The sequence below is a fragment of the Lepisosteus platostomus genome, chromosome 3 (genome assembly GCF_059453375.1).
Source record: "Lepisosteus platostomus isolate fLepPlt1 chromosome 3, fLepPlt1.hap1, whole genome shotgun sequence".
NCBI classification, from domain to species: domain Eukaryota; kingdom Metazoa; phylum Chordata; class Actinopteri; order Semionotiformes; family Lepisosteidae; genus Lepisosteus; species Lepisosteus platostomus.
The window spans coordinates 12,573,263-12,594,583 of NC_142613.1; the positions used below are offsets into that span (position 1 = coordinate 12,573,263).

At 46.7% G+C, this 21,321-nt stretch overlaps 1 protein-coding gene across 1 annotated transcript; it reads left to right on the top strand.

Annotated features, from left to right (window-relative positions):
- The first annotated feature begins 2,204 nt into the window (after positions 1–2,204).
- tktb (transketolase b) lies at positions 2,205–21,308 on the top strand. The gene is made up of 14 exons (XM_088627079.1): positions 2,205–2,489; positions 4,441–4,558; positions 6,162–6,275; positions 7,024–7,121; positions 8,048–8,239; positions 8,912–9,039; positions 9,572–9,765; positions 10,295–10,459; positions 10,826–10,982; positions 11,096–11,226; positions 12,067–12,150; positions 12,653–12,749; positions 18,575–18,694; positions 19,404–21,308. Exons 1-14 carry the CDS (start codon positions 2,383–2,385, stop codon positions 19,574–19,576), a joined length of 1,878 nt encoding a protein of 625 aa, XP_088483205.1. The 5' UTR covers positions 2,205–2,382; the 3' UTR covers positions 19,577–21,308.
- The last annotated feature ends 13 nt before the right edge of the window (positions 21,309–21,321 follow it).

Here is a 21,321-nt window from a genome sequence, read left to right on the forward strand (position 1 = left end):
AAACCTGCTTCGTACAACAGGGAGGTGACGAAAGGATGAAAAGTGTTCAATGTTAGATGTGCGTGGAGGGGGGGAGAGGCAGTTTGTTTCAGACTGGGGAGAAGGGTCAAAGACTTCTGGCCTTGGTGTAAAAGACATAAGCCCAGGAGCGTCCTGCCTGGTGTTAACCACGAACGCGAAACGATTCGGGAACAACGATCAACGCTGTGAGAAGCCGGCAGCCTCGCACTATGCGAGGGTCCTGAACTGAGCGCAGCGGCTCTCGAAGTGTCCGCAAGCGCTTGGCAGCGACGGTACATTCCCGACAGAGCAGCTGTGACATTCCGGCCGCGCCAGGGCAGCGTTTAGCATACCAGGGAAACCCCACTCTGCTACTCATCTGTCGTCTCGCCCCTTTCTCGGGGCGACCCCCTCGCAGCCTCGCTGCCTGATTTCACTGCTCTGAGAGCCCGATTAAGCAGAGCCAGCTGCCCAGGCTCAGCCAGGCCCCCTTATCTGCGATTCTCCCTGAGTGACATCTATGCCGATGACATCTGTCATTAACAGCTTATTCTGACTCACCCTGCTCAGCTCTGCACAGTGAACAGCGCTGTCCCTCACTTTACTGTCACTGTAATCATTAGTAATTAATTGCATGAATAGGGCTTATTGCATACTAAATAATCATAACCTGCTATATATAATAGATGACTCTGCACGTCCACCCATAAAGACACCTGCCATAAGGCACCGGATGGAGGAATTTAAAGTGTGGAGCTTGGTGAGGTTTAATTTCAATTTGGTGGAATTTAACACCAGAGCTCACACCCCTTGCTCTTACCAACTGTGACACAGGATCTTTAAAGATAAATAGTTTCAATGTCTTATCCATAGAACAGTACCTCCTACAGCACAGTGTTCCTAGCCTTCATACTTGGCTACTGGTTTTGAAATTCTGGGCCAAGGAATTTGCAGGGATCCAGTGTGCCCCCTACTGGTAGACTTGTGAGAGCAAGCTGGTTTTCTTAGAGGTCTCTCGTCCCAGTACTGACCAGGCCCAGCCTGGCCTAGCATCTGAGAGCTGATGAGGTAACGTCTGATTTGGATGTTGGCACATCCTGTAGCACACTGTGTATACACTGGGACATTGGTTTGAGATTACAGGTCCAGAGGGATAGAGCACCACCTACTGGTCCACTAACATCACTTACAACAGCAACCTGGTTTTTCCCTGGAGGTCTCCCATCCCAGGACTGGCCTGGCCTAGCGTCTGAGACCTGGCTGCCATGGGTAATGCTGCTCTCAAATAACTCCTACAGGAAAGCTTGTTGAATTGACAGATTTTACTCCAACTACGTAGGTGGATAAAATGGATATTATCCATGTAGCAGATATCTTTATTATTAGGCAGTCTGCACCATCAGTGCAATGAAGTGCTACAGTTCCACAGCTACAGAAAGGTTACAGAGTGCAACACCAGATCGACAACAGTGAAGCTTGTTTCAGATCATGACATGGTTTGCCATAAGCCATTGGGAAAAGAAATGTATAGGATTCCTGCAATGCAGCAAATGGGGTTCCAGATAAAATACCAATTAAACAAAACTGTTGTGGTTTCAGAATTTACAGTATTAATCAAATAAGACCGCAGAAAGATGCTTCTATAGTCAAAAATGTCAACCCACCACACAGATGGATTCGCAGGTATGTGTGTGGACAGATTAGGATCACAAGCACTGTCTGAAAAGACTGATACCTTTTTTCTTCTTGGTAATAATATGGTACATTGCTCTTTCCATATTTCATAATTTGCATAAACGCAAGATTGTAGTAATATGACGGTGTCCTTATTATCAAATTATCTTATGTGAATTAAAAATGCTTCCTTTATTCTCCAAATCTATGCTGCATTATAGACGCGGCACTGCAACGTCCTAGAAACACTGCTGTCTATATAAAGGATGGACTGTAGCAGGAAAGCAGTTTAAATCTAGACCAAATCAGTGCTATCTGGGCGAAAAAAAAACACACTGCAGGGTTACTGTGTGTAAAACAATTTGGCTTTCAATCGGGAAGTCATACGATAAACTTGATGTTAAATTTTCAAAATGGTAAACTCGCTGAGTCAGGGTACGAGCGACCGAGTCCGGAGCTCTGACCCAGCGAGATGGGGTGACGCAGTTGCACGCTGGAGACCCCGCCCCCTGGAAGGAGCTGATAAAAGGGGCTGATCGGCAGACACCTCGTCTGAAATCCTCGCCTGTCTCTGCCGAGCCTAGCCTACCTGCTGTGGAGGATCTGTACTAGCCCGCTGACGGCGTGTGGAGTTTGGGTCTGCCTTCTAATCTCTCTGCGGTTACCGAAGCTAATTAATCGCTCGCCGAGGAGCTCAAATCTAGGGAAATGGCCAGCTACCACAAGCCCGACGAGAAGACCCTGCAGGGGCTGAAAGACACGGCGAACAAGCTGAGGATTCACTCCATCAAGGCGACATGCGCCTCCAACTCCGGGTACTGAAACTCTTCGAGACCTAATCCCCCTACGACGGCAGAAGGGCCGTGTGTCTGCGTTCACGTAGAAATCTGCTCTGCTGCTCTTTCTGGGCTCTTGAAATGGTTATTTTCATTTTGTGCAGGGAGACAGGAGAATGAATGACAAGTGTGGGGCCTACCGGATATTTTTTTTCGAGTTCAGCCTCGAGTAGTGGGTGTGCAGTTCGTACGTGCATATAACAGAAACAGTCAAAATTGCTTACGCTTGTGCCGTACTTTTCTATCTTTTAAGCAAAAGGCATGGAATCAAATTAAATGTAAAATCTAAAACAAATAACGCTTCTAAATAACGGGTGGCGTTATTGCATGCACTTTGTCAGACTTGGTGCGAAACCTTTACAGTTCTGCAAGACAGAACACATTTTCAGTTTAGTGTTTTTTTTCCCAGGAGGGGTCCGTGTCGTATCCTCATGCGAGGCGAGGTCGGTCGCTCCGTGCGGCTGTGAACTTGCAGGGGTCGAGTCACGTGGTGCCGGGGTGCTCCGTGGCTGCGGAAAGTCGCCCTTGTACGAGCAGTCTTCACCTTTGAGCCACATCGAGTTAAAATAGCGAAAGTCTTCGCCACGAAGCGATCTGGGCTGTAGTTTTAGAATGATTTCCGTCCCCCTTTTCTTTTCTGGCGACTTGGCAAATGAATGTCGGCCTGCGCCTTGCGAGTTACTGAATCCGCATTGTGACTTTATGCTCCTCCAGCGTTAACTGGTAACCATGTGTGCACCGATCCCACCGATTATTTTCGCTCTAGGGCTTTTGTAAACTGAAGATGAGGAAACGCAGGATTGAGAAATCCCAAAGTTGCAGAATTGGGCAGGTGCTTCGTTTTTCCTTCCTTCCTTGTAGCGTTTCATATTTCTCGAAAGTCCTCCTTCCCTGTAATTAGGCTTTGGCGCCAGTCAATCCTGGACAATACACGGTTTTGAGGAGGTTGATGTGAAATAAATCTATGTATATATACTGAACGATGTGTGTAAATATTTTTGGGAAGACCCCGTGAGTGCAGGTTAGAGTATATTATGAAGGCAGGGGAAGCAGGAGGTTGGTTCAGTTCTATAAAAAAATGAACTACCTTTAATCGGCACTCTTCAGAAAGTGATAAGTTGCAAATCAAAATTGGACTCATAAAACTGCATTGCTGTATGCAGTAGAAGATACTGTGCTCTAGAAGAAGCAGTTTGAGTTGGAGGAGCCCTTGTGCAGCCTGTTATCTTATGAACTGTAGCAGAAAAATCAAATTTGGCATATTTTTGGAACTATCTTTGAGATGATTGCACTTTGCTAGTTAAAAATCAGTTTGGCCCTTGTGTTGCAATTGTCTGATCTGTTTGTGGAGCCCTGTAGCTGTCCTCTGTTGCAATCTACAGGCAGCTCGCTGGCCCCTCTCCCCTCTCCTGTTAGCTTGCAAAACCCTGACCTCCCGTGCTCTGTCACAACACGCCTTGCAAATCTGAGCCCGTTGCTGCAGGGGTGTGGGAGGTGACCGGAGCGCGTCTGATGGGGTCGGACTTGCAGCAGCTTCAGCTCTTCCAGCAGGTGACGGTGTGTGTGTGTGTGTGCGCCCCCTGGGGTCCTGAGAGGCAGGTGGAAGGTAATTTGGGGGTCCCCACTATTCTGGTTATCCGGGAGGGCTGCTGTGTCTGCAGGATTTCAGTCCAGCTGGGTTCAGAAGAACCTGAATCGGGTCATTACTGGCTTAGCTGGGCCAGTTTACCTGCTTCCCCAAGCTCTGCAGGTGCCGCTGCTTTAGAGAGACCTGGAAGCCCTCCAGGGCCAGGACTGGGGACCCCTGATGTAACAGGGTGCATGCTCAGGTCTTGCAGTTGGGTGCCTTTTTTACAGGTAGCTGGCAGAACGCGGTGCTCCTCGGGATGTTCCTGGTCTTCCCAGCTGATGTCCGTTGTCTCTTTCCCAGCCACCCCACCTCCTGCTGCAGTGCTGCCGAGATCATGTCGGTCCTGTTTTTCCACACCATGAAGTACAAGCCGTCGGACCCCCGCAACCCCAACAATGACCGCTTCATCATGTCCAAGGTGGGCTGTGGCCACGTCCGCGTGCACGGGGAGGTTGGGGGAACGGGATCTTCGGCTGGAGGGGTGGACCCTGATCCTCACCCTAGCCAAAATGACTCCTCCAGCCTGGGTATCCCCCTGTCCGAAGACATGCCCTCTGGGGCAAGGGTTTGCATTCAGGGTCCTGGAGGCCCACCGGCTTGCTGCTTTTCATTCCAGTGTAACTTGCCCATAGCTCTATCAACTTTTAACTCACAGCTGGCAGCCCACTGGAGCTCAGCCTGGCCAGTATCAGGAAGGGAGACCTCCTGGGAAAGTTAAGGTTGCTGCTGGAAGAGGTGTTAGTGGGACCAGAAGGGGGAGCTCACCCTGTGGTCTATGTGGGCCCTAATTCCCCTGTATAGTGACAGGAACACTATACCGTAAAAAGGCGCTACCCTTTAGTTGAGACATAAAACTGAGGTCTTCACTCTGTGGTCATTAAAAATCCCATGATGTTGGTTAGAAAGAGTAGGGGTGTTACCTCAGGGTCCTAGCCAAATTTTCCTCTGGCCTTGACCAGTCATGTTCTTCTTTTCTCCTCCCCACTGATAGCTCTCACCACACACGGCTAATTAATTGCTCGACGGCAGCATTTGCAAGTTATATTTTCTACTCCCAAGTGAAGAATTTTGCCATTCGTAAAATGCAGTAGTTAAAAGGGAGCCTACACCGTATTTAAGAGCGTTAAAAAAGTTCCACAGCTGAGCTCTTACTTGACTCGGTGGTGTTTCTCTGAACTAAGAGCTCAGCTGGACCAGGCCAGCAGGTGTGCGGGGCCCCAGCTCCTGTCCTGGAGGACCTAACTAGTGTATTAAATGAGTTTTGGGCAGAAATGCACAGTAGCATTCTCCATGTCTTATTTTACAACATTTCTCTTTTTCGTGTGTACATGATCTGTTGTAGCGCCAAGCAGTTGTCCACTTGTAACAGGAAGTGTGGCACATCACCTGCTGGGTTAAAGGAGGAAGGTGGCAGTTGCTTTCTCATGAGTGCTGTGTCAGAAGTGTTACATAATATCTATTTTTCACACTGCAGGTGAAACGCTATCCCAGGAATGTTAGGATCACGTCACTTTCAATAGTCACATATCCGATTTAAGGTGGTGGGGGCGCCAGAGCCTATCCCAGAAAGCAATAGGAGCATGGCAGGCCAGAGACGGACAGGGCCAGTTAACCTACCAGCATGTCTTTGGACTGTGGGAGGAAACAGAAGCACCTGGTAGAATTCCATGAGAACACATGGGGAAATCCACACAGATGGCATCCCCGGTGTGAAATTGAACCCAAGGTTCCAGCAAAGCAAACCACTGCGCCACAGTGCTGTCTTTAATCAGAACACGTGCTCTTATAATTCAATTTGTAGCTTTAAATTCATTTAAAAAAATTAATAACCTTGGTGTGACCAGTGGGTATAGTGGGGGATTATTCATTGCTGGGAGAGGTAACAAATACAGTGTAGTGCTTTGTGTCTGCATCTATGTTCTTAACCTCGAAGGCTCGTAAAGGTCACAAACAAGACGATGCTGTATTGATCGGATTAGTGCCTCTTGTCAGCTGACCTTTGCCCCTCGCCCCCTGTGCAGGGTCATGCTGCTCCTATCCTGTACGCCGCCTGGGCCGAGGCTGGATACGTCAAGGAGGCGGATCTGCTGAACCTGCGCAAGTTCGACTGCGACCTGGAGGGACACCCGACTCCTGTGAGTGACGCCCGCCTCCCCGTTGGTGCTGAGCGCTGGTAAAGCCAGAGACCCCTGGGAATGAGGGGGGCAGTCCTGGTCCTGGGGGGCAGGTGACTCTTAAGATCTTCCTCGCCTACATCACCGCACTGTGGGCTTCATGGGACCTGATTCCCCAAGCTTTTCAGGTGTTGGGGAGTTGAGATGAAGAGAGACCTGCAGACCCGGGCCCTCTAGCACTCCTATCCCGTCAGGCCAGTAACAATAACTCCTGGAGCCACCCTGCTGGATTACGTACTCTCATTATTCCAAGTCGCAGAGTTATTGCAGCTAGAAAAGTATAAAAGAACAGTTTAACTATGACCTTCTGAGGCCCTTCAATATGAAAATGACAATATTCTTTGCACCTTGGAATACTACCAGCAGGAGCGATTCCTGTTTCTAGTGGGGGAAAGTGAGCGGGGTGCTATGGGATTTGGAGATGGATTTGCTGCTGTGGTGCCTCCCCTGCCGATGGGCCCACCACAGACTGGACATGGAGAAGAACCTGGGAGGACTGGCGGGACACTTGACACTTCCCTCCCAGTCTTGTCCGCTGGCCGACTGGATTGCAGGTGGAACGGGCGCTGGTGTCAAAATCCAAACCAGCCTCGTGCTGCAGTTGCTGCAGTGATCTCTTGCGGGGTTAACGAAGGCGCGTAGTAGATGCATCCGTTGAAGCTGCTCTGCGTGTGTATAATCGAAGTTCCCTTCGCCTGTCTCTCTGCAGAAACTGGCCTTTGTTGACGTCGCCACGGGGTCGCTGGGGCAGGGTCTGGGCGCGGCCTGCGGGATGGCCTACACGGGCAAACACTTCGACAAGGCCAGGTACGGCCCCGCCGCTCGCTCCTGCGTGGTTGAGGGCGTCCAGTGCTGTCTTCTCTGGTCAAGCCTGGGTGCCCCGGCGTCCAACCCATTGCTTTCGAAAGGAAGGTTGGGAAGGAATGGGGCAGCACCAGTAAGACTGTGGGGCTCCTGCGTGGCTCAACTAGTAAAAATGCTGGTCTTGGCACAGGTTGAGCTTTACGACCTGGGGTTCGAGCTTGGGTCGTGTTACTAATCCACTATAAGCAGTAGACGGGTGTCTAAGCGCTGCTGAGGGTTGGGTGGGGGTTATATTACAAGAGTTCTCTCCGCTCTTAGCGACACAGCGCCCTGCTGTGACCTGCCTGCTTGCAGGCTTGCCGAGCTGTCGTCAAGGGAGGTGTCTCCCCTGCAGTCAGCAGTGGTCCTCTGCTTGGGGCGACCCTGCCTACTCCTCCTGCAGGGTTTGTAGCTGTGAGCCGAGGTGTGAGAAAAACATAAAGGCCCTCTTGGGTGTACAAGACAAAAAGCGGTCAATGGCCGACTTTTGAATATACAGCTAACAATTGTTCATCCTGCAGATGGGGAGCTGTTGTGTAGAGAGTAGGCCGTGTAAGACCAAGCAGTGTTAGACAAGCTTTCAGTCAGGGCTTCAGTAAAGGGCTTTGTGTTGCATTGTGGGTAGCTCTGGCGCTGCTGTTCCTGTGTTGAACTGCTTTTCTTGGAAGAGAAGAGGGGGGGTGGGGATAGTGGTCAGAGAGGAGAAGTCTGGAAGGATGGGAAGACCTTAGTGTCAGATCCAGTAGGAAAGTTTGGGATTGGGGAATGCTGTAGTTGGAGCATTGGGACTCCACGGGAGCGGGATAGCGGCTTCTGGCCGCTCTCTTTCCTCTCAGCTCAATGCAGGTGGGCCTCCTCTTGCTTGCCAACACGGTTTTTCTTCTGCTCAGTTACCGCGTGTACTGCCTGCTGGGCGACGGAGAGTCGTCGGAAGGGTCTGTGTGGGAGGCCATGGCCTTCGCCTCCTTCTACAACCTGGACAACCTGGTGGCCATTTTCGACGTCAACCGGCTGGGCCAGAGCGAGCCCGCCCCCCTGCAGCACGACACCGAGGTGTACCGCAAGCGCTGTGAAGCCTTCGGGTGAGCGGGGGCCGGGGGACCCCGACTCTGGCGAGGGGGGGGGCTGGATGCCCAATGACATGACACGTTGTGTATGCACCTTAATCTGTTTTTGTGTTCAGAATGGTGATTGATCCAACCCAACCCAAAAAAGGGCTCCTGTTTCAATACTGGAGTCTTTCAGGGGATTTCACAGGGAGAGTTGTGCTTGTGTGTTTTCAGGGGGTAAATTAAGAGATTTTATCAAAGGCCAAGATCCTTGGCACACAAATGTTTGGTTAATAAGGGTTGGAAAAAGGAGTTACATAGTGGTGGAAATACAAATTATTCAGTGAGTGTTCTTTATTTAGTTCTTTATCAAGATACCTCCTGCTTATCTGCGCAGTTTTCCTTGCCAGGTGTATTGTACCCTGTTGCCTGTGTTCATAAGGCCATCTGCAGTCTGTAGCAGGGCTTCCTAGTCATGATGTCCAGATTCTCATTCCTCCTGAATGTTAGAAGCAGGAGACACTAAAGATACGGTGAACCACTTGTTTGCAGGTCCCTTCAATTGGGTGAATATTTATAAGGAAAGTTTAAAAGCCTCCTGCAATTTTAGAAGTGAGTTTGTCCATTTGGCTTGGTCAGTTCTTGGTGAAATCTGGGGTTCCATTTAAGAACTCGTTTCCCGAGCCAGATGTGGGTGTCTTGCAGCTGGAACACCTACGTGGTGGATGGGCACGATGTGGAAGAGCTGTGCAAGGCGCTGTGGCAGGCCAAGCAGGTCAAGGAAAAGCCCACCGCCATCGTGGCCAAGACCTTCAAGGGCAAAGGGCTCAAAGGTCAGGTGCTTTTGGATCATTTACTACGTTACCGGTCTGGCTTGTGATGAATCGTTCACTGTAAAGGTACTCGCTCAAGAGCAGGTTAAACTCTGTGACCGTGGCTTTGAGTGGAGGCTTTTCTGTTACTGGCTGTGCCAGAGATAACTCAAAAGGGGGCACACAACTGGACGTATAATGATGGGGTAGGGTGGGATTAGTCGATGTGCTCAGCGACCTTGACCCCTGTGACCAATCAACTTTGATCCTCCAGAATGGGGCTGTACTGCCTGTGTTTTTTTTTTGAAAGAATTGGCTCAGGGCTCAGTCTACCTATACTTCCTCATTCTCCCCCGTGTGCGGTCGTGGTGTTGGTAGCTGCAAGCAGAGGATGTGGGGGGAAAAAAGTATAACAAAAGTAAAATAGATGTTTATAGCAGGAGATCATTTTGAAATGTCCATTTTCCCTTGCTTCTGTTCCTCTTAAGTTACTTAAGAGCGCATCTTCAGCAATTTGCTAACTGGCATCCCCTGTTTCTGGCCGTGCTCCCAGGTATTGAGAATGCAGAGAGCTGGCACGGCAAGCCCATTCCCAAGGACCGCGTGGAGGCACTGCTGGCAGACCTGCAGAGCCTGATCCAGACCAACAAGCCGCTGTCCCCCGAGCAGCCAGCAGAGGACGCTCCTCCAGTGGACATCTCCAATATCGTCATGCCTTCCCCTCCTGCCTTCAAGATTGGTGACAAGGTGGGCACAGTCATGAAACCTAGTCGTTTAGGGACTAACGAGACTGGGTTTAACCTACCTGGCCTGGTGGGTAGTTTAGAGCTCATTGATCTGAGGATCTCATCCAGCTGTTTTGTGTGGGGGAGGGAGAAACAGGGTTTCAGCTTTAACAACATTGCCAGGTAGCTTGTTCCACACTCGGTGGGATTGCTTTGTTACATGGAAATGCACCATTCATAGATGTGCAGAAAAAAAGGTGAAGGAGGTTAAGAAAAAGCAGCACAGCTGGATTCTGTTGAACAGCTTTGAGTTATGCTTGTCTGGCCTAAGATCAGTTGCAGCGCAGGGCCTGCTAGCTTGGCCTTGTATGTACATGGCCTGGTGCAGACTGCTCATGGCGATGGATATTCATGCCATGAAGGCCCTCTGAGAACCACCTGCCAAGGAGGAATGGGGTATTCTAACAAGGCACAGCTGTGCAGAGAGTCTGTGCAAGGAAACGTGGGGAAAATGGCCGACTGAGGCTTGTGCTCGGTGTCTGTCTTCCCAGATGGCCACCCGCCGCGCATACGGGCTGGCCCTGGCCAAGTTAGGGGAGGCCAGCGGGCGAGTGGTGGCGCTGGACGGCGACACCAAGAACTCCACCTTCTCGGACATCTTCAAGAAGGCCCACCCCGACCGCTACATCGAGTGCTTCATCGCCGAGCAGAACATGGTGGGTGACATTGGCCTGCTGTCGGACAGCGAGGGCCATCATCCAGTGAGCTTGAGGGCTGAAGAAACTAACCTGTGTTTGGGGGAGAAGACTAGCTTTTTAAAAATGCACAGTCTGGCCTACAATTAATCCCGTTTACCAGTGTTAATTGAAAGTAGTTTTGTCACACTAGTGACTGTGTTGTTGAAGCTGGCACGTAGTGATTTGGTTGTCTAGCACAAACGTCTAGATCTGTGCATGCAGTAAGAACAATTTCAGGATAAGATGAGGTGCTCTATTCTGCCATGCCTTTTCCTCACATTGGGGCCATTTGCTTGAATTCTGCTCCTATTCCCCTTCCTGTTAAACCGTCTTCTCGTCTCCCAGGTGAGCGTGGCGATTGGCTGTGCTACCCGCGATCGCACCGTCTCCTTCGCCAGCACTTTCGCCGCCTTCTTCTCCCGCGCCTATGACCACATCCGCATGGCGGCCATCTCCCAGTCCAACGTCAACCTTGCCGGCTCCCACTGCGGCGTGTCCATCGGTATGGGGAATGCCTCCCCCTGGTGGAGAGGAGGTCGCACTGCAGCTTTCCAATTCGGAGTTTGCATTCAAGGGCATTTTGTTTTTGACGATTGTTTCCCGTGTTGGGCCCAGGTGAGGACGGGCCCTCTCAGATGGCGCTGGAGGACTTGGCGATGTTCCGTGCCATCCCCACCTGCACGGTCTTCTACCCCAGCGACGCCGTCTCCACGGAGAAGGCAGTGGAGCTTGCTGCCAATACAAAGGTACTCGGACCGGAAACCACTCAAGCTTGCTGCTGGCGCTGAACTGTGATTCAGGGGGGCACAGTGTGGCAGCAGTTACATCTTGATATCTGAAGCAGGTCTCTGGGAAATCGGTACATACAGAAAACATTTCTGTAGTCGGTTCAATTAAGCTTCTAAAGTGAACAAATCCACAGCTCCTCTTTGAACAGTCTTCTGTTTGTCTCTTAAGGTACATAACTGGGCAGCTAAGCCACTTGAATGCATAGGATAAATACAAGTCTTATTTTAAAACTGTCAAAATGTCTCGTAGGCCAGTTGGTCTGAGGCTCCTTGCTCCTTCTTTCAGCTCATAATGGAGCCTGTTGCTTCCTGGTTTTGAATTGTGGCCCGACCAATCGTCTTGCTCCAACTGGTCAGGTGACTGAGCACAGGTCAATCCCCACTGCTTTCTGGGGAATGTGGCTCAGAAGAGATCTACCATCAGAAGCTGAACTTGAAGACTTTAACTGATCTGATTGGAGAACTGTTTTAGAATCCAAAGCGTTTCCGTCTCCTTTTTAAGCACTTCTTCCTTTTAAAACATCAAAAGTAAAATGCTTCCTCTGTTTTTGCTCAGGACATGGGGAAAAAAAATCCATGTTATAAATTGTTTTCCTGCACTACAAGTAGTGTTGGTGTTCTTTTGAAAAAAGTTCTGAAACTGATCTCCCTCTGACAATTGTTTTAATGACCAGATGCTCACTCTTTGAGGCCAGATCCCTTGTTGGCCCTGTTCTGGTTCAGTATCCCACTAGTGACTGTGGTGGCCTGGGAGTGGGCTTTTGACCCCTGACTGACCTTGCCTTCTCCTGTTCCCAGGGAATCTGCTTCATTCGAACCAGCCGCCCAGACACTGCGGTGATCTATTCCCCAGGGGAGAAGTTTGAAGTGGGACACGCCAAGGTGAGAAACCGGGGGCGTGGGGAGGACTGTGGTGCAGGGTTCTGGGTTTCTGTAGCTGTAATGGCACGTCTCTAACTGGAGGTACCAATAAACCAACAAAGATTGGTGGGGGATCGGTAAGGAGGTGTTGCTTTTTATGGCACGGTAACAAATGGGTTTAATCTTTGAACAGTACACTGGTTTCCAGTTTGCCCAGCTGCTCTTACAAGGTTTGCTTCAGATTGCCAAAATACTGTAAATGTTATAAATGCAGTGCCAGCTCCTTGATTGTTAGCACCAGAAAGGACTTTGGGCTGAACGGCTTAATAGAAATGAACAGAAATATGGTTTCAGGGAATCCGGGACTTAAATGCACAACCCCTTAATCCTTTGTTTGAGCCCTGAATCTGCTCTGCGCCTCCTATAAAACTTCAGCAGTAAACTTCACCCCACCTGTGTTCAGACAGTGCTTCAGTCTGTGCCCTGCGGCGGACCCAGCCCTGACATGAGTGCGTTTTGACAGGTCGTGCGGAAGAGCGACAGCGACAAAGTCACTGTCATCGGGGCTGGAGTGACACTGCACGAGGCTCTGGCTGCTGCAGATGAGCTCGCCAAGGAAGGTAAGAGGGCCACCTGCTGGCGGGCTGTGGTGTGACCTCTGCACAGTGGTGCCTGGATCCAAATAGTTCCTGTAGTATTGTGAGGGTTATGCAGAGGCGCTCCTAGAAATGCGGTAGCTGTAGAACACAAAGACATAACTGCCCATCAAAAAGATGACTTTTACTAGTTCAGTACTCGAGCTTTTACTTCAAGAGCATTGTGAGGAAAGGTGCTTTTGAAATAAACGTGTATATAAGTCGTACCCATATCGCATTGTGTAATTTTGTCTGTATACAGATGCAGCCATTCAAAATGGGTGAGGTATTTCGCGGCATACCCCGGTGGGCGTGTCACAGTATCACGCGGTATCACGCGTGTCACGTGTGTCACGTGACTAACTATCCGGCGTCGCCTTGTAAAACCGCCAGGGGGAGCTTAACCTCTCATGTACAGCATTTGAGCCTTTAATTTTGAACTGTGTATTACAGCATGTTAATCATCAGTCATTAAAATGTTGGTATATATTATGAAAGCAAGATTGCTCAGTTGGACAGAAGTACACAACCTACCTTTATCAGAAATATTTATGCATCAAAGCCTTTACTGAAGATATTACTAATAGTAGAAATAATGGATGACTTTGGACAAGCTGTATACTCCAAGTATAATTTCTTTAGCACATTTGTACAAGCACTTGGAATCTGTCCAAGCCATACTTTGTCAGGCATTTTGTTTTACTTCAACGGGGCATAAAAACTTCCTTGCTTTTAACAGGGCGTTTCATAATTTCTAGCTACGAAAATGATTTAAAATGCGACACCTATCATTCAACTAGAGCTTAAAATATCACAAGGAAAAATACACACCGGTATTCCATTTCTCCCTAAACATTGTAAGCTTCGAAGTCTTTAACTAACGTGATACCGGAGTCAACAAGCATACTTTTAGAATTTGATTAAAAGGGAATATAATATGGAATCGCGTATCTAAAGAATTTAATAACGGTATGATTATATCCATGTACTGCGGCAGAACTGTGTAACGCTGTTTCGCCTACTTGATCATGCGAGCTGTCTTGTAGCCTACTGGTCTAGGTGCGTGACTAGCAACTGGCAGGTTGTGTGTTCGAATCCAGCTGGTGCTGGACTTTTATTTTAACAAACATTTCTTCGAAAAAATAGGTAAGCGATATTATGGACAATCAATTGACTTTTATATTTCAAAATATCGCAACATGATCGATATTTGCGATATTTTGAATATATCTTCCCTTCTGACAGCGGTTCCTGCTTCTATTGTGTGTGTGCAACAGTAAATTTTTATAGAGAAATGGAGGCTGGACAGTATGCGTTACAATATAAACATTTATATTGATTTAAATCGTGTTCTGATTTAAATCGCAAACGCGTGTTTAATTATGTGTTTTTTAATCATGATCAGGCTAATGCATTTCTACATTTTCTGTATGAACCAGCTTAGAGGTTCATACAGAAAGACAGCTTGTGTTTAAATTGAGTGTAAGGTAATTTATGCTTCTAAAGTCATGGTCAGTATTGTTGTACTGTGCTGTACTGTGTCACATTATTTTATAGCGTTTTTATTGCGTTATTAAATCCGGTGGCGCTGTGTTAGTTTCCTGACTCACATTATTTAAACTGCGACACTGATCATTCATCTCTAAATAAACTTTATTTTATATAGCGTTTTAAGCGAATAGGTAATTAGATTGCTCATAAACCTAATCACTTTTTCTACATAAACACAGCTTGATTGCTCTCTGAAAATGCTTTTCCTTTATTTTTAAAGTAGGCTCAGATTTCAACTATAGATCGTATTATTATAAACTTTCTTGGAAAAATGTATTTTATGTAAACCATGTTTGCTATTAATTCATTTAGGGCTAAAATACGTTCATTGTCTTCTAATCGAGTCGAGTTGACATTGGAAGCCTGCCACACCCGGACCGTTAAACCAACGCATTAGCACGTCAAAGCCCATTGAGCCAGTATTGGCTTTAGTATCCCCCCCTTCTCCCCTCAATTCAATTCAATTCAAGGTGTTTTATTTGCATGACAGATGGGTACAAGCAGTGTTGGGTACTGTATGTATATTGTAACGCTTACGGCAGACAGGCACTGTGTAGGAGCCGACGCACCAGAGCAGCGCCTGCAATTTTTATATTTATAACTTAGTTTTTAAAATTAGTCAAGCAATACGAAGCATCTCCTTTTACTTAGTGCCTGAGCATACTGCAACGCGTGTGAAGCCCATAAACGATATTAATTTTGGAACTTAAACATACAGTATATGGCTGGTCTCGGTACTTTAAAGAAAACATACACACCAGTATTCCATTTCTCCCTAAACATTTTAAGCATCGAAGTCTTTAACTAACGCGATACCGGAGTCAACAAGCATACTTTTAGAATTTGATTAAAAGGGAATATAATATGGAATCGCGTATCTCCAGAATTTAAAGACCAGACAATCGCAAACTCGTTTTCAATAAAATTATTTTATTCATTCCGCAGTTTGTGAGAGGGACATCCAGCAGGGAGAGACACACACACCGGTTTTCATTGACAACATTGTTTTTTTTTAATTCCTCTTGTCTAACAGGAATGTTTTGTTTGTGGACAGACTGTTAGACAAGAGGAAAAGACCGCCTCCTCCTACGAAGCATTTCGTTGATCCGATCACGAATTATTTTCCAGTCGTACGCAGCAAGGGTTGAGAATCTCCGATTCACCATCGTACTAATGGTTTCCCGGAGATTGGGTTAAAAAAAAAAAAAACATACTAACAACTGTGCCATCCTACTCCTTAGTTAATACATTTTATTATTCATAAACAGTTAACATTGTTAGCAAAATATTTTGAATTATATTTAACCCTATTTTTTCTTTAGTTTTGTATTTAACTTATTATATGATAGTCAGACTTAATGTATATTTGAACAATGAAAATATATTTTTACAAGATTTTACATTAAGCACTTAAAATTAATATGGTTAATAATAGTAAACTGTAACATGCTGTAACAAGATCGGTTACAAGAAGAAAATGCTTTCAGAGAAAATGTTTCAACCAAATCTGTTCCCACACACCCCGCCCCCACTACCATTAGAATATACACAAACATTTTAGCGTTTCATTCTGAGCAGAAGACCCTCACACCTGAAGAGTGCTGGCTGTGACGAATTAAACAGGTTTTACAGGTTTCAATCACAGACCATGTGACATGGGACTCGGTAAACTACAGTAACACCGTATTTGATAACGCTTTAAAAACGCTATAAAATAATGTGACTTGGCACAGAACAAGTTTACAACACAGTACAAAGATAAATGCTGACCATGACTTTAGAAGCATTAATTGCCTTACACTCAATTTAAACACAAGCTGTCTTTAGCCCTCTAAGCTGGTTCATACAGAAATGTAGAGATCTAGGCTCAGAACACACAGCTTCATTAGCGAATACATATGCAGGACAACTAGAGAAGACGTTTTACAGAGGATGGATTTTTAGAAACATCCCATCAGACATCCCATCATATTCACAACGTGAAATCTAGAAAATATTACGTAACCAAAATCCGCAATATGGAAACAGAACCTGTGTAATTGTTGATGGATGATGTACTCGTAACATTTTTTCAAGACGAACTACAACATTTAAAAAATGACTTGTATGTACTTGATATCTCTAATCAATCCACGGGTCCCAGCACAAAACGAAAGTAAAACGCATACCGTTTCTCGCTTCTTATTGCTCAAAAGTAATTTGACCGTATGAAATGCATAATATAAACCTAGAAACATATACGTGAGCAGTACTTAAGCACTGTAGTATCGGTGTTAAGACATACCTCTCAAATACTGTAAATCAAGTTAAAAATATCTCAAGACCGATTCTGGTCGTAATGAAACCATGCAAGGGAGTTTTTATGTCCGTTGCAGTTCTTTTGCAACATGAATATAATTATATCGTTATTAAATTCTTTAGATACGCGATTCCATATTATATTCCCTTTTAATCAAATTCTAAAAGTATGCTTGTTGACTCCGGTATCACGTTAGTTAAAGACTTCGAAGCTTACAATGTTTAGAGAAAAATGGAATACCGGTGTGTATTTTTTTCTTTAAAGTACCAAGACCAGCCATATACTGTATGTTTAAGATTTCCCTTCAGTGGTAAAATTAGATATGAATATTCAATACTTAAACGGGCACAGTTAAGACATTAAATATACATATACATATTGTATACAGTACAGTTTGCATACGGTAATATGTTTATGTTACGCGATTAAAAAATAAATAAATAAAACTGGAAGGTCCAGCACCACCATTATGTTTATATGGTTGTTTTTGTTGGTTGGTTGTTATTATGGTTATTAATAATACGATCTATAGTTGAAATCTGAGCCTAAATAAAAAGAAAAAGCAAGTGATTAGGTTTATGAGCAATCTAATTACTTATTCGTTAAAAACGCTATATAAAATAAAGTTTATTATTAATTTGCTGGACAGAGAGGTGAACATTATTATGCATAAGACAAAGATAACGATCCTGATCAGTTTAGAAATCTGTGTACGCTGTAAGGTTTTTACTTCTTAAACTTTTAAAATACACGTTTTGAATAGAAAGAAATCCTCTTCCTGGTAGTGTGTATAGCACGCCAGCACGTCTTTTTTCTCCAATCAGAGGGGTGTCAGATAGTGTCAGCCAATCACCATTCTGCGTTGGGTAGCAACGGGTGACTGTTCTCAGGCGGAAGATGTAAACAGCTTAATGTTCGTGTTAAATATTTTTTTTAATTCAATTAAACGGGCACAGTTAAGACATCAAATTTACATATACATACTGTATACAGTACAGTTTGCATACGGTAATATGTTTATGTTACGCGATTAAAAAATAAATAAATAAAAATGAAAAGTCCAACACCAGCTGGATTCGAACACACAACCTGCCGGTTGGTAGTCACGCACCTAGACCAGTAGGCTACAAGACAGCTCGCATGATCAGGTAGGCGAAACAGCCTTACACAGTCCTGCCGCAGTACACGGATATAATCATACAGTTATTAAATTCTTTAGATACGCGATTCCATATTATATTCCCTTTTAATCAAATTCTAAAAGTATGCTTGTTGACTCCGGTATCACGTTAGTTAAAGACTTCGAAGCTTACAATGTTTAGGGAGAAATGGAATACTGGTGTGTATTTTTTTCTTTAAAGTACCAAGACCAGCCATATACTGTATGTTTACGTTCCAAAATTAATATCGTTTATGGCCTTCACACGCGTTACAGTATGCTCCTATTCTTTTTATGCTCAGCTACTAAGATTTCCCTTCAGTGGTAAAATTCAATATCTACAACGGGCACAGTAAAGACGTTTACAGTAAGTCTTTCTACGACAGACCAACGGACCACGAGTGCCCCTGTCGGTCAAACAATCACGCACCGCGGTTTCGCGTGTCATCTTACCTGCGGTATCTGTACTGCGGTGTCTGTACCGCGCACTTTGAATGGCTGCATCTGTATGTAGCTATAATCAAAGAATTGGGATTCAAGCCAGTGCATTTAATTTATATGGAGTGCACATTATGCTTATGTTCAAAATCACATCCTTTCAGTTTGTCCGAATGCCCATATAAAACATTAATAACTGTCCCATGGCTTTGGGTTGGGTGTGCAGTCAGGTGTGTGATGAACACACTGACCAGGGCTGATCGGCCCCCACCCCGCTGTTCTGCCCCTGCGGTCACCCCTGGGGTGATTGGGATCATGACGTGCACGGTGGGCCTGCTGACCTTCTCTCTTGCCCGGCCTTAGGTGTCCACATCCGTGTGATCGACCCCTTCACCATCAAGCCCCTGGACGCCGAGACCATCGTCTCCAGCGCCCGCGCGACGGGGGACAGGATCATCACCGTGGAGGACCACTATCGCGAGGGTAGGGGCGCGGAGGAAGGAACTGGGCTGGGTTAAGGACAGAAAGCCCTCTTGTGTGGTTTTGACCCTGGTCTCAGACTCCTAGCATCGGTGCCAGTCTCCAGTTTCCAGTCAGAGTGCCCTGGGCTGTGGCGATGAGTATGCAGGCCCTGTGGGATGCAGAAAGCTCGCTTCCCATCTGCAGTGGTCTGTGGTGTTGGGCACAAATGTGCATTTTCACCTTCCAAGACTCTGTACAAACGTGTCGGATCTGTGGCAGTAGGCCAAACTCATGAGTTCATGGAAATAATTTTTTTTTTAAACCAAGGATTGAGGCTGGTGCTTGGGTTTAGGAAAAGCTTACTGTTCCACTAAGATGTATTTGTGTGGGGAAACTTTAAGCAGTCGAGTACTCAAAAATAAAGAAAAGGTGTTCTAAACCTATCCTCTGAGAGGTATTAAGTACATGAAGTCAAGTAGTGTAAAAGGAAAGGTGCCCACGTATTAATAGCGAGCTGCCTCCTAAGGCACACTGTATTCATTGTGTGTGAGCTGAGCTCTGACTGGCCGGGACTGGACTGTTGGCTCCGGGAGTGGTGCTGCTGTACCTTGTTTTTTTTTTTAGAACTGTCTCCCCCTTGTGGCTGGCTGTGGGACTGCGATTGATTGTGCCTGGGCGCTGGCCCGGAGCCCCCCAGTCCGCTCCTGACGCGTGTGCTGTGTCCCTGCAGGTGGCCTGGGCGAGGCGGTGTGCGCCGCGGTGGCCGAGGAGCCGGGCGTCGTGGTGCAGCGGCTGGCGGTGACGGGGGTGCCCCGGAGCGGCAAGCCCACCGAGCTGCTGGACTACCACGGCATCAGCGCCAAGTGCATCGTCGCTGCTGTCAGATCCACCTTCGCCAACTGAGGGCGTGCGGGGTCCCCCTTTCCACGTGGGGTCCGGGGCAGCTCCCCTCCACCTCTCTATTCCTTAGCGTCCCCACAAACATAGCCTGGTCCCTCCTGAGTGAAGTGGCTCTCTTCCTCGTGCTTTCGGAGCACTCGGCGCTTGGCCAGTGTATGTGCGTAGCGTCCCCCCACCCTTGAGTTAGAATCCGCTTGCAGGGGAGGCCTAGATCTCTGCAGCAGGATCCGCCACTGTCTTCGCCTTTCAAATCCTGTTTCTGACTCTCACCAGGTAGTTTTCCTAGATGAACCCGGGGAACAGCAGTGCACTACCAGAGAAGCATCACACTGAGTTCATAGGTTGGGCTGCACAGTTCCTTCCTGCAAATGAAGGGGAAGAAACACACACACACACACACACACACACACACACACACACACACACACACACACTGCCGTCTTTATTGAAAACGTCAGTTTGACTTTTTCAGCAGCAGTGTACAGTACATGGTTTCCGGTCTTGCCCCCTGCTTAGTTAGTCCAGTGTTGGCTTTGCAGGGCGGCTGAAGCTGCACATTCCTTCCAGTGCGACAGTATACAATGAGTTTTCCCCTATCATCTTTAGGGGAATGATAGTTGAAAGTAAAGCAGAAGAAATCTCTGCTGGACCCTGAACAATCTCTATATACCCTGTGGCAACATAGCCATGACCCAGGGCTCCTGTCACTGGTCACCCACCTCTTCTACAGTTAACTTTCATTCCACTTCTCCCTGTTCCATAACTCTCAAGAAAGAGCCCTTCCTTTCCTCCACGTCACTGCTGTGTTACAGTTCAGCTGAATAAAAGTGTAACATTCCGTTTGTTATTGCTTTTAAAATCCCAGTTCTTGATAAAGGACTCATTCCATGACATTTCTAGTTGTCTTAAAAAGCCTCTCTGCCAGTGTTCCAAACTCCCTGTTGCATCTGTCGGAAACCAGCGCTGTGTTAAAAAGGGGGACAGTGTGTTTTCTTTAGCTGTCTCTAACACCTAACCATTGTTCTCAAGGAGGCCTAAATATTTACTAATTCTGTTTCTTTGGCAAAAACTTTCTGCACTAAAGTCCTAGGGTAATTTGTTTTTCTTAGAAGTATTTTGGTAAAGGCAGGTTTGCTGTACTTCCAAAAAACAGCAGTGTCCTGCAAAGTTTGTTACCTGCAGCCTGTTCTGTCTTGTATATTTTATCCAGCCTCTGGTAGTTGTTTACACTCTAGGCTTTAAAGAAACTCAGTGTCTTGTCTAAAATGCTTCACTGAAGCGCTGTGCGACTTGTGTGGCAAAGATTTCAAAACCGCAGTTACACGAGGGTAGTTCATGGAAATAAGTACGTTAAAATCTGTATTTTTACCTGCAGGGTTCTGAATGTTTTTTTTTTTTAAGCTGCTGTTCCATAGAGTCTTAATCTGCATTTAGCTAAAACTGGTGGTTGAATTCTTTGGTCTTCCTTCCCTTTACTCCTATGAACACTGCTGTGAGTGCTGCTTTCTCGATCAGGGCAGACTGTGTGGAGTTTGCATGTTCTCCCTGAGTTCACGGGGGACTCCTCTGTGAGTGCTGTTGCTTCAGGCAGGGCAGAGCATGTGTGCTGCTGGTCTGTGAGTGTTGGGGGGGGGGGGGGGGGGAGTTCTTGTTACTGGTCAAAGTCATCTTGAGCTAACGAGCATCGCTTGTGCTACACTGATGTGGTTTATAGTGAATAAAGAGTTTGAGTCAAGTTTCCCTTGAGG

What these genes read in the sequence shown, in the direction of transcription:
- tktb (XM_088627079.1), top strand. Translation starts at nt 2,383, where the DNA reads ATGGCCAGCTACCACAAGCCCGACGAGAAGACCCTGCAGGGGCTGAAA. An exon ending in AAGCGCTGTGAAGCCTTCGG is followed by an intron (nt 8,240 to 8,911) that starts GTGAGCGGGGGC and finishes GGTGTCTTGCAG; the next exon opens with CTGGAACACCTACGTGGTGG. An exon ending in AGCTTGCTGCCAATACAAAG is followed by an intron (nt 11,227 to 12,066) that starts GTACTCGGACCG and finishes TCCTGTTCCCAG; the next exon opens with GGAATCTGCTTCATTCGAAC.